This window comes from Ranitomeya variabilis, chromosome 5 (genome assembly GCF_051348905.1).
Source record: "Ranitomeya variabilis isolate aRanVar5 chromosome 5, aRanVar5.hap1, whole genome shotgun sequence".
NCBI classification, from domain to species: Eukaryota; Metazoa; Chordata; class Amphibia; order Anura; family Dendrobatidae; genus Ranitomeya; species Ranitomeya variabilis.
Window position 1 is genome coordinate 519,327,509 of NC_135236.1, and position 12,877 is coordinate 519,340,385.

General features: G+C 45.7%; 1 protein-coding gene across 1 annotated transcript in view; it reads left to right on the top strand.

Annotated features, from left to right (window-relative positions):
* Positions 1–12,877, top strand: part of ERGIC1 (endoplasmic reticulum-golgi intermediate compartment 1) — a 124,338-nt gene that overhangs the window by 91,691 nt on the left and 19,770 nt on the right. Inside the window, exons 6-8 of the mRNA XM_077265792.1 lie at positions 3,280–3,384; positions 11,984–12,044; positions 12,477–12,577. Coding sequence (XP_077121907.1) covers positions 3,280–3,384; positions 11,984–12,044; positions 12,477–12,577 — 267 coding nt within the window. The remainder of the gene's footprint in view (positions 1–3,279; positions 3,385–11,983; positions 12,045–12,476; positions 12,578–12,877) is intronic.

Here is a 12,877-nt window from a genome sequence, read left to right on the forward strand (position 1 = left end):
GTCTGTAATTTACATCATAGGTAGACCTCACCTATGGGAGACAAACTGAGAAAAAAAAATCCAGAAAATCACATTGTCTGTTTTTTTTATCATTTTATTTGCATATTATGGTGGAAAATAAGTATTTGGTCAGAAACAAACAATCAAGATTTCTGGCTCTCACAGACCTGTAACTTCTTCTTTAAGAGTCTCCTCTTTCCTCCACTCATTACCTGTAGTAATGGCACCTGTTTAAACTTGTTATCAGTATAAAAAGACACCTGTGCACACCCTCAAACAGTCTGACTCCAAACTCCACTATGGTGAAGACCAAAGAGCTGTCAAAGGACACCAGAAACAAAATTGTAACCCTGCACCAGGCTGGGAAGACTGAATCTGCAATAGCCAACCAGCTTGGAGTGAAGAAATCAACAGTGGGAGCAATAATTAGAAAATGGAAGACATTCAAGACCACTGATAATCTCCCTCGATCTGGGGCTCCACGCAAAATCCCACCCCGTGGGGTCAGAATGATCACAAGAACGGTGAGCAAAAATCCCAGAACCACGCGGGGGGACCTAGTGAATGAACTGCAGAGAGCTGGGACCAATGTAACAAGGCCTACCATAAGTAACACACTACGCCACCATGGACTCAGATCCTGCAGTGCCAGACGTGTCCCACTGCTTAAGCCAGTACATGTCCGGGCCCGTCTGAAGTTTGCTAGAGAGCATTTGGATGATCCAGAGGAGTTTTGGGAGAATGTCCTTTGGTCTGATGAAACCAAACTGGAACTGTTTGGTAGAAACACAACTTGTCGTGTTTGGAGGAAAAAGAATACTGAGTTGCATCCATCAAACACCATACCTACTGTAAAGCATGGTGGTGGAAACATCATGCTTTGGGGCTGTTTCTCTGCAAAGGGGCCAGGACGACTGATCCGGGTACATGAAAGAATGAATGGGGCCATGTATCGTGCGATTTTGAGTGCAAACATCCTTCCATCAGCAAGGGCATTGAAGATGAAACGTGGCTGGGTCTTTCAACATGACAATGATCCAAAGCACACCGCCAGGGCAACGAAGGAGTGGCTTCGTAAAAGCATTTCAAGGTCCTGGAGTGGCCTAGCCAGTCTCCAGATCTCAACCCTATAGAAAACCTTTGGAGGGAGTTGAAAGTCCGTGTTGCCAAGTGAAAAGCCAAAAACATCACTGCTCTAGAGGAGATCTGCATGGAGGAATGGGCTAACATACCAACAACAGTGTGTGGCAACCTTGTGAAGACTTACAGAAAACGTTTGACCTCTGTCATTGCCAACAAAGGATATATTACAAAGTATTGAGATGAAATTTTGTTTCTGACCAAATACTTATTTTCCACCATAATATGCAAATAAAATGATAAAAAAACAGACAATGTGATTTTCTGGATTTTTTTTTTCTCAGTTTGTCTCCCATAGTTGATGTAAATTACAGACGCCTCTCATCTTTTTAAGTGGTGGAACTTGCACTATTGCTGACTGACTAAATACTTTTTTGGCCCACTGTATATATTTGACTTTTTGAAAGTGCAACCAAGTCTACAAGTCTAAAATTGCCAAGAATATATATCAAGAGACGGAAAAAGGTCATTAGAAATAATACTGCTTGTGACTTTCATCGTACATATGCTATGTACAGGTTAATACTGCACAAAGATGATACTGAGGTCTTTTTTTATTTTAGAAAAATAAAACTTTTATTATTAAAATACAGTGTCTAGGAATACGGAAAGGTGAATACACATAGTTGATCACACATATGGAAATGTAATAAAAAATGGCCACGCCGGGACCTGGTACCATAAGATAGGGATATCAATAATTATTTAAGTTGTAACAGCTATTTCTCCCTTCTAAAAAACCTCCCAATAGCGGCAAATCCTAATGCTAATAATGCCAATATACCCACAATCATTACTACCCAGCTAGGTAGTGCTAATTCGCAATTTAAAGTGATGCCTCACTAATAGTGAGTAGCCCAGTAAGTGCACGATACACATTTGTAGAACAATCCAACATTTGCACCCTAACTTAGCAAAGTAACTGGCATTAGCAAAGGTTCACAATATTTACCGGCAGTTACGGGGTTATAAATATGGTCCAGCGCGTCCGCCCCATGTGCTGTAGTTATTTAAAAGTGTATTATTTTATATGCTATGTACAGGTAGACAAATGAAGGAGGGCTGCGATCTACATATCTACAAATATATCAAAAAAGTATTAAAATGCATAGAATATATACAAACGCAACAGAAAATTGATATCATTAAATCAGTACATAACATTGACTGAAATACAGAAACCAAAAACGCAGCAATGACTGTTGGAAATACATGTTAAGGTAGATGGTCTATAAATATGTGAGGTCATGTATAGATGTATCAACAATTTATAGCATGTTCCAACCCATGTGAACCAGCAAACAGCGAGTAACTACGATATTCGCTATAATAGCCACAAAAATATATATATATATATATGTCTCGTGACAGAGTAAGACCACATGGATTACACCATAATAAATGCTCTCTGTGAATACTTCTAACAAGTTTCCCTATAATAGTAAATTACTAGTGGCCATTATGGAGGAGTGGGAACCAGCTACTGCTCACCTCGACTGCTGTATCGACCCCCTGCCGAAAATGCAAGAGGCGGTGAAACGTGCGTCTAGGTGTTCAGTAGCTGGTTCCCTGTCCTCCACAATGGCCACACGCTCCAAAGAGGGTTTTTCAAGCTATGTGTGTGTATTTTTTAATTTTTTTTCGAAAAAGTAAGCATCCTTTAATCATCAACACAAACTACTTTTCTTTCAGTTCTTTGTATGGAGCCTTTCTCAAATTTTTCTGACTGCTCGGGAAAGGCTCCGAAGAGAGAGCTGAAACGTAGCTGATGTTGGTGAAGAACAGGTTCTTAGTTTTTCACTTTTTTGCATGTGCTGCCTTTTTTGGGGGGAATTTTAGATCTTTGATAGGAAGCCAGTTTCCTGGGGGAAGTTTTGCACCCATTTAGGCAGTGCTGATGTTTTCCTGGATCTATATATATAATCTCAGTGGAAGACAATAGACTGTGCTCAATGGGATGTTTGACTCCGGTAGGCTCTGATTGACCTCTGGTCTGTTGACTATAATGCGTTTTTGCAGGTTGTCCATCGCTGCTCTAGACCCTAGGCACATAATCAACAGTGAAGTAGAATGGAGCCAACTCTGGTGAATGAGTAGTAAGAGTTCATAAATCTAATGTTACTGATGGTTGGTTTTTAGGTGCCTGGAAATTTCCATGTATCCACACACAGTGCCACAGCTCAGCCCCAGAACCCTGACATGAGCCACTTCATTCACAAGCTGAGCTTTGGGGATACGTTGCAGGTAAGCAAGCACCTCGGCTGACTTATATTACAGCCATTAAGGGGGCAAAGTACCGACTGTGGGGAAGCCACGCCGCCGTACGGGAGGTGAGCAGACATTTTTATGTCTTTATTGCCCATTACCAATTAGCGTTTATATTGGGGAACAACCCTAGTAAAAGCTTGTAAGAACGTTTAATGCTATTCTAGGCACCACTGCAGTTAGTTATATGACACTTGATGATTACTTCTCCAGTATGTCATGTCTTGCGTTTTCAGGCTAATGAAGTTTTTCTTAATTCTCGAAGATTATGTGAATAATAAGTTCCAGTTATGTCATGTCTTCAGCTTTCTAAATTCCATGTTAGTGATTTCTGGGACAGTTTCCATCCAGCTTAGTTTTGCTGGTCCTCTTTCTTCTACTTTTAAGTGTTTACATCAAGTTGTTCCAGAAGAAGCTTTAAGAATTGTTCCACGGACCATTTATAAGAAAAAGAATACTATGTGTAAACCTGTAAAACTGTTTTCTACAGAAAGCTGCAATAAAAATGCCCCATGTGCAGTCATAAGTGACGTATATTGAGGATTAGAGAATTCTAAAGGGGGTTCTCAGCCCAAATGGTAAATCTGAAAGTGGGGAGCCATGGGGGTAAAATAATAATAAAAGAAGCTATACTTGCCCCTAAACCCTGCTCCAGCACTACCAAGTAACAGATGGTTGGTGATATCATTGCTCTTGGAACGGCGGCGCTATAGCAGGGAGCACAGTGCAGAGGTGAGTGCAGATTATTTTATTGTATTACCCTTATTGCTCCCAACTGGTAAATTAAACATTTCAGTGGAGAACCTCTTTAAGGAGGAACATATTTAAACAGCTCTCTTAGACCTGTGGGGCTGCTGTACTTCCTCTGAAAATCCATGCTAGGTTGACCTTACAATCCTATTGTAAAGCTTTCCTCATTGATTATATTTAGCATTTTATGAGATGAGTTAGAGCAGATTAGGCTTCAGGTCACCAAATACATTGATGTCCACATATTGTTATAGTTGGAGACTTGGATTCACAAACTGTCTCCATCATAACCGTACACAGAAGGATGTTATCAGAATCTTAGTAGTGCCGACCCTGGCATTAGGCCTCTAACTTCAAATCATCGTATCAAAGCATGGATGCACTGTCTTAAGATAATCGTGACCATTGTAAAAAACAATCATTTCCCTATTATCTTGCCATTTAAACAGGCTGACCATCACCTGATGAATGACCAAATTTCTTGTCCATCAGGTTAAATGATCTTTTGTACCGCACAAAAAAATCATCGTTGTCTTGTGTGAACGGGACTCTCAATGCTGAGAACTACATTTGCCTATGTGAAGTGCGCAGTCTAGTGCAGTGCGCATTGTTTGCTTTGCTCTACTTGTGTAAATAGGCGTTCAAAAGGACTGCCAAACGATTGTTGAACTTTTACAAATTAACTGTCAGATCAGATCGTACCGCCAGTTGGTCCATGTAAACGCACCTTTATTGCCATTAATGACGTTTTCTCATAAGCCAAACTAGTCGCGTATCCATAGGAAAGGTGATGAGTGATAGATTGCCGGTCTTGCCAAAGGGAACCTCAACGATCATAAGTGTCACCCTTTTTAATAGAGTGGTCTTTGTGCATTGCCTCTCCATTCATGGTATATAGGACTGATGGAGATCTCCGCTAGTCGTTGCATTTAATCTGGGGACACAGCACCGCTATTCTCATGACTGATGGGCCTCCTAGCGATGGGACCACCAGTGATCTAACACTTATCACTTATTATTTCCTGCAGATAGATGACGAGTGAAATTTTCCACCATCCGAATTTAAAGGGGTTTCGTAGTTTAGGATAAGTCTTCCTGCAGTTTGTTGTTTTTTTTTAAAAAGTGCTGAACTCTACTGCTCCCAGCATCTGTTGATGTCACGTCAGCAGCACTGCAGCCAATCAGTGAGCATAGTGACTATGTCCGGGTTGACGACTTGATCCGCAGAGTTCGGCTATTGTCAGAAGCGCTGTTGATGTGGCGATAATGGATAATGCTAGAACGTAAGAACCACAGATGAGGGACAGGGGTGTTCCTGAATCTGAAAACCCCTGTATCGGCAAATCTATTGAAAGACAAAGACCATGGTTACATTGAAGCCGTGTTCTGTCTGCGATGAGGCATGGAACATCTGAGTGCTTGACTTCAGACAATATACTTTTCTGGAACATTGCTGTTTACTCAAAGACTAGTTTGTGATTAAATCGCCTCCAGCGATTGCGTCACCAGAACAATGCTGGCACCAGCTTTTTAAGGATGTGGCAAGATACGGTCATGTAAGCTGTAGCTTAATGCAATCTTGGTGATCTCTTTAGTTTTCCTACATCAATGGGAGTGAGTACAGTGTGAATGTGCTTCTTGTGCTGATGGTGTTTGGATGAGCTCAGTACATGACCTCAATGACTGTTTATTATGCCACCTATGTTATCTAATCTTCATACCCACCCTTAGACACTCCCAGGCTTTAAGGGTATAATATGGCACTTGGTATACACAAGTCATCCGAAGAGACGGACGCATCAGAAGCATGGAGTGTCCTCATAACATGTGTATATTTATATGTACACTGACTAGCGATGAGAAGGGAATAACATTACTTATATCATTACTCAAGAGGTGGGGTATTAGTAATGGGGAGTCGAGCTCCTTTTGGTGACCTAGATCATTTGGCTCCTCTCACTAAAATAGCTGACTTATTTCAGTCCCTAACGGATCCCAACATGTATTCAAAAAGAGCACATATTTATGGTAAAACCACCAAAGTCTGATGCGGTCTTCAAGGTTTGTCAAATCAACAGCCGAACACCATCATTTTACACCCTAGTGAGGCCTTTTCAGAGACTGCAAGTGGCTCTGACCGGGTACCTGTTCCCTTCACTCAGAGGGGAGCCAGCTCTTTGTTGCATGTGGGTCGCAAACAAACAATCTCTATGGGATATATTAGAGCAGGGGTCTCAAACTCTGCTGGGCATATGGGCTGCATATAGAAAAACAATTGAATTTGAGGGGCTGCATTCTTTGGAGGACAAAGTGACATTTTTAGTGATACCATTTTTTTATACACCTTTTGAACATTTTTGCTGTTTTTTTTTTTTATTTATTTTTTTAGGGCTTGGGTCATTATGGATGTGGTGATAACAAATGTGCACTCATATTGTAGTTATGTCACCATATCCCGGTCCTCATATTCATATTATAGTTATGTCCCCATATTGTAGATATGTTCCCATCCAGGTCCCCATCCCAAAGTATAGATATGTCCCCATCCAGGTCCCCGTATTGTAGATATGTACCCTTCTAGGTTCTCATATTGTAGTCATGTCCCCATATTGTAGTCATGTCCCCATATCCAGGTCATCATATTGTAGATATGTCCCCGTCATGTCCCTATATCCAGGTTCCCATATTGTAGTCATGTCCCCATCCAAGTCCTCATATTGTAGTTATGTCCCTGGGTTTTAGAGGAGGAAAATAGAAAAAAAAGTGAAGCAAAAAATGTGGTCAGTTCTGTACTAATATCCCCCATCCTGGTATACACATGTCCCCAATCCTGGTATGCATGGCCCCCTCATCCCTATCCTTGTATGCATGGCCCCCTAATCCCTATCCTGGTACGCATGCCTCCTCATCCCCATCCTGGTATGCATGGCCTCCTCATGCCTATCCTGGTATGCATGGTCCCCTCATCCCCATCCTGGTATGCATGGGTCCCCCTTATACTCATCCTGGTATGCATGGTCCCCCTTATCCCCATCCTGGTATGCATGGTCCCCTCATCCCCATCCTGGTATGCATGGGTCCCCCTTAAACTCATCCTGGTATGCATGGTCCCCCTTATCCCCATCCTGGTATGCACGGCCCCCTCATCCCCATCCTGGTATGCATGGGTCCCCCTCATCCCCATCCTGGTATGCATGGGTCCCCCTTAAACTCATCCTGGTATGCATGGGTCCCCCTTAAACTCATCCTGGTATGCATGGGTCCCCCTCATCCTCATCCTGGTATGCATGGCCTCCTCATCCCCATCCTGGTATGCGTGGGTCCTCCTCATCCCTTTCCTGGTATGCATGGCCTCATGCCTATACTGGTATGCATGGGTCCCCCTCCCCCTCATCCTGGTATGCATGTGTCCCCCCTCAACCTGGTATGCATGGTCCCCCTCATCCCTATCCTGGTATGCACGGCCCCCTCATCCCCATCCTGGTATGCATGTGGTCCCCCTCATCCTGGTATGCATGGGTCCCCCTCATCCTAGTATGCATGGGTCCCCCTCATTCTCATCTTGGTATGCATGGTCCCCTTCATCCCCATCCTGGTGTGCATGGCCCCCTCATCCCCATCCTGGTATATGCTTGGTCCCCCTCATACCCATCCTGGTATGCATGGTCTCCTCATCCCCATCCTGGTATGCATGGTCCCGCTCATCCCCATCCTGGTATGCATAGGTCCCCCTCATCCTCATCCTGGTATGCATGGGTCCCCCTCATCCTGGTATGCATGATCCCCCTCATCCCTATCCTGGTATGCACGGCCCCCTCAACCCCATCCTGGTATGCATGGGTCCCCTCATCCTAGTATGCATGTGTCCCCCTCATTCTCATCCTAGTATGCATGGTCCCCTCATCCCCATCCTGGTATATGCATGGTCTCCCTCATCCCCATCCTGGTATGTATGCATGGGTCCCCCTCATCCCCATCCTGGTATGCATGGGTCCCCCTCATCCTGGTATGCATGGGTCCCCCTCATACTCATCCTGGTATGCATGGTCTCCTTCATCCCCATCCTGGTATGCATGGCCCCCTCATCCCCATCCTGGTATGCATGGGTCCCCCTCATCCTAGTATGCATGCGTCCCCCTCATTCTCATCCTAGTATGCACGGCCCTCTCATCCCCATCCTGGTATGCATAGGTCCCCCTCATCCCCATCCTGGTATGCATGGGTCCCCCTCATCCTGGTATGCATGGGTCCCCCTCATACTCATCCTGGTATGCATGGTCTCCTTCATCCCCATCCTGGTATGCATGGCCCCCTCATCCCCATCCTGGTATGCATGGTCCCCCTCATCACCATCCTGTTATGCATGGTTCCCCTCATCCCCATCCTGGTATGCATGGTTCCCCTCATCCCCATCCTGGTATGCATGGCCCCCTCAACCCCATATTGGTATGCATGGGTCACCCTCATTCTAGTATGCATGGGTCCCCCTCATTCTCATCCTGGTATGCATGGCCCCCTCATCCCCATCCTGGTATGCATAGGTCCCCCTCATCCCCATCCTGGTATGCATAGGTCCCCCTCATCCCCATCCTGGTATATGCATGGTCCCCCTCATCCCCATCCTGGTATATGCATGGTCCCCCTCATCCCTATCCTGGATCCTGGTATGCACGGCCCCCTCATCCCCATCCTGGTATGCATGTGGTCCCCCTCATCCTGGTATGCATGGGTCCCCCTCATCCTAGTATGCATGGGTCCCCCTCATTCTCATCTTGGTATGCATGGTCCCCTTCATCTCCATCCTGGTATGCATGGCCCCCTCATCCCCATCCTGGTATATGCTTGGTCCCCCTCATACCCATCCTGGTATGCATGGTCTCCTCATCCCCATCCTGGTATGCATGGTCCCCCTCATCCCCATCCTGGTATGCATAGGTCCCCCTCATCCTCATCCTGGTATGCATGGATCCCCCTCATCCTGGTATGCATGGTCCCCCTCATCCCTATCCTGGTATGCACGACCCCCTCAACCCCATCCTGGTATGCATGGGTCCCCCTCATCCTAGTATGCATGCGTCCCCCTCATCCTAGTATGCATGAGTCCCCCTCATCCCCATCCTGGTATATGCATGGTCTCCCTCATCCCCATCCTGGTATGCATAGGTCCCCCTCATCCCCATCCTGGTATGCATAGGTCCCCCTCATCCCCATCCTGGTATGCATGGGTCCCCCTCATCCTGGTATGCATGGGTCCCCCTCATACTCATCCTGGTATGCATGGTCTCCTTCATCCCCATCCTGATATGCATGGCCCCCTCATCCCCATCCTGGTATGCATGGCCCCTCAACCCCATATTGGTATGCATGGGTCACCCTCATCCTAGTATGCATGGGTCCCCCTCATTCTCATCCTGGTATGCATGGCCCCCTCATCCCCATCCTGGTATGCATAGGTCCCCCTCATCCCCATCCTGGTATGCACGCCCCCCCTCATCCCCATCCTGGTATGCATAGGTCCCCCTCCTCATCCTGGTATGCATGGGTCCCCTCATCCCTATTGGGTCCCCCTCATCCTAGTATGCATGGGTCCCCCTCATTCTGGTATATGCATGGTCCCGCTCATCCCCATCCTGGTATGCATGGCCTCCTCATCCCCATCCTGGTATGCATGGCCTCCTCGTCCCCATCCTGGTATGCATGGCCTCCTCATCCCCATCCTGGTATGCATGGCCTCCTCATCCCCATCCTGGTATGCATGGCCTCCTCGTCCCCATTCTGGTATATGCATGGGTCCCCCTCATCCCCATTCTGGTATATGCATGGTCCCCCTCATCCCCATCCTGGTATATGCATGGATCCCCCTCATCCTGGGGTATGCATGGCCCCCTCAACCCCATCCTGGTATATGCATGGGTCTCCCTCATCCCCATCCTGTTATATGCATGGGTCCCCCTCATCCCCATCCTGGTATATGCATGGGTCCCCCTCATCCCCATCCTGGTATATGCATGGGTCCCCCTCATCCCCATCCTGGTATATGCATGGGTCCCCCTCATCCCCATCCTGGTATATGCATGGGTCCCCACATCCCTATCCTGGTATATGCATGGATGTATGTATTTATGGCCCCCTCATCCCCATCCTGGTATGTATGGCCCCCTCATCCCCATCCTGGTATATGCAAGGTCCCCTCATCCCTATCCTGGTATGTGCATGGCCCCCTCATCCCCATCCTGGTATGTATGGCTCACCTCATCCCCATCCTGGTATGTATGGCCCCCTCATCCCCATCCTGGTATATGCAAGGTCCCCTCATCCCTATCCTGGTATGTGCATGGCCCCCTCATCCCTATCCTGGTATGTGCATGGCCCCCTCATCCCCATCCTGGTATGTGCATGGCCCCCTCATCCCCATCCTGGCATGTATGGCTCACCTCATCCCCATCCTGGTATGTATGGCCCCCTCATCCCCCATCCTGGTATGTATGGCCCCCTCATCCCCCATCCTGGTATGTATGGCCCCCTCATCCCCATCCTGGTATGTATGGCCCCCTCATCCCCCATCCTGGTATGTATGGCCCCCTCATCCCCCATCCTGGTATGTATGGCTCACCTCATCCCCATCCTGGTATGTATGGCTCACCTCATCCCCATCCTGGTATGTATGGCCCCCTCAACCCCATCCTGGTACGTATGGCCCCCTCATCCCCCATCCTGGTATGTATGGCCCCCTCATCCCCTAAGAATGCATATTCAACTGAAATAACACGCTGTCGTCGTCGGCCTCCTGAACCGGGCAGGGATGCCAAGGGGTCTAGTGGCTGCGGGCTGCATTTTGACACTCCTGTATTAGACAGTTGGTAGATTTGTGATGTCAATGTGTTTAAATCCCGAAAAAATGGATAAGTATAGGAAATGAGCAACGTTGGCAAAGTCCCCATTGGCTAGACCACTTGCTCACATCATCTCCCAAATCGCAGGTCTGGAGGAGTATTCCCAGTTTGCAGTGGTTAGTAAGTGACTTAAACAAGGATAACCGATTAAATGGAAACAAGCTCAAGGTCATGATCATTGATTTCATTTTGGCAGTGGAGGCTATCCCATCCAGTTTGATCACGCAAAAGAGCTGCTATAGCAGAGATTCTTCAAAAGCTATTGTTGGCTATGATAGAAAAATGTATTATATTTACACCCAGAGCTGAGCAATATTCTAAAGCTGTCCTAAGAAAATACCCAAAGTGTGCACGCTTGTAAAAAAAAAAAAAAAAAAAAATGACATTTTTTTTCTAGAGCCTTAACTAAGCACTCCTATCAAAATTGTTATCCTCTTAATATATTGCAATCATATTATATAGCACTGTGTACTTACAATTGCTCATTTTGCCTTTCTACCCACTTAATTCTTCTCTTTTCCATTAGCTCTATGATATGTGGTTAAGAACTGAGGAGCTGAATCCTCCTAAGCTCTATGGAGAAACAGGAGGTCAGTTTTTCCTTGTGAGTCATTGGTCACTGTAAAAGTTAATGGCAGGGGACGGGGGTGGGGTGAGCAGCTGGGTCAGGAGCTGAGGAGAGGAGTGATTTCTCCAGGACAAGAGACTTCCTGTTTCTACATAGAGCAGAGAAGAATTAGCTGGTAGAAAGGCAAAATGAGCAATTGTAAGTGCACAGTGCTATATAATATGATGATTGCAATATATTAAGAGGATAAAAATATTTAATGGGAGGAGGAGGAGGAGTGCTTCTTTAAGCCCGAATTCAGTAGTCCTTTATGGCTAACACATCCTTTCTCTCGGACTGTATATAATTGTGCTTCTTTGTCTTTCAGGTTACAAACATTCACGGTGCATTTAATGCCTTGGGAGGAGCAGATAAACTTGCTTCTAACGGTATGTGCTGTCAATTTCTTATAATAGATGAAAACCTTTTCAAGAAAAAAAAAAACCTGTATATGTTGGGTGTGAAACTGGCTTTGGCTGAGTGCTGCGCCAGCTCAGTGTTGCAGTCCAGGAAACTCCCCGAGGGCTGGACAGTGCTTTTCTTTCCTAATTTGGACCCAACTATCTATAAAGACAGAATTTGATTTTCACTTTTGCCCCCCATTTTCAGAAAATCCTAAATAGCTACCTATATTGTTCCGAGCTCTTGGGACTGGCTATGCACATTACCGGACAGGATCCGGAGCCGACCCTATTCGCTAATGCGGCAGTGACAGATCATTGAGATGAGGGAGGCAGCCTGTCAAAAATTAGTACATATATATAGATATAAAGTATATATTCATTTTTACTAAGAATTTCTGCTATTTTCTTTTTCTACAGCCTTGGCATCTCATGACTACATATTAAAGATCGTACCGACCGTCTATGAAGAGCTGAGCGGAAAGCAGAAGTTTTCATACCAGTATACTGTAGCTAATAAGGTATGAATAAAGCTGGGAACACATGATCTGCAAGCATGATGTCAGTTTTATTCTTAAACTGCACAGAAGGGGGTGGCAAGAAACTGAAAGACAGACTTCTTAAAGAAAATAAAAAGATTCCAACAAAGTTACGTAGCCGAACAGTAATGTAATCCTTCGATAACCAAAGAAGGTCTCTTCTGTTCATGGTTTAATTAATCATGGCGTGACGGTGTTCATCAGTATTCCGTGGCCTTGGCTGTAAGTGTAAAATGGATTATGAACATCGAATCAATCGATGTTGTGTTTTCTGGTTTGTTT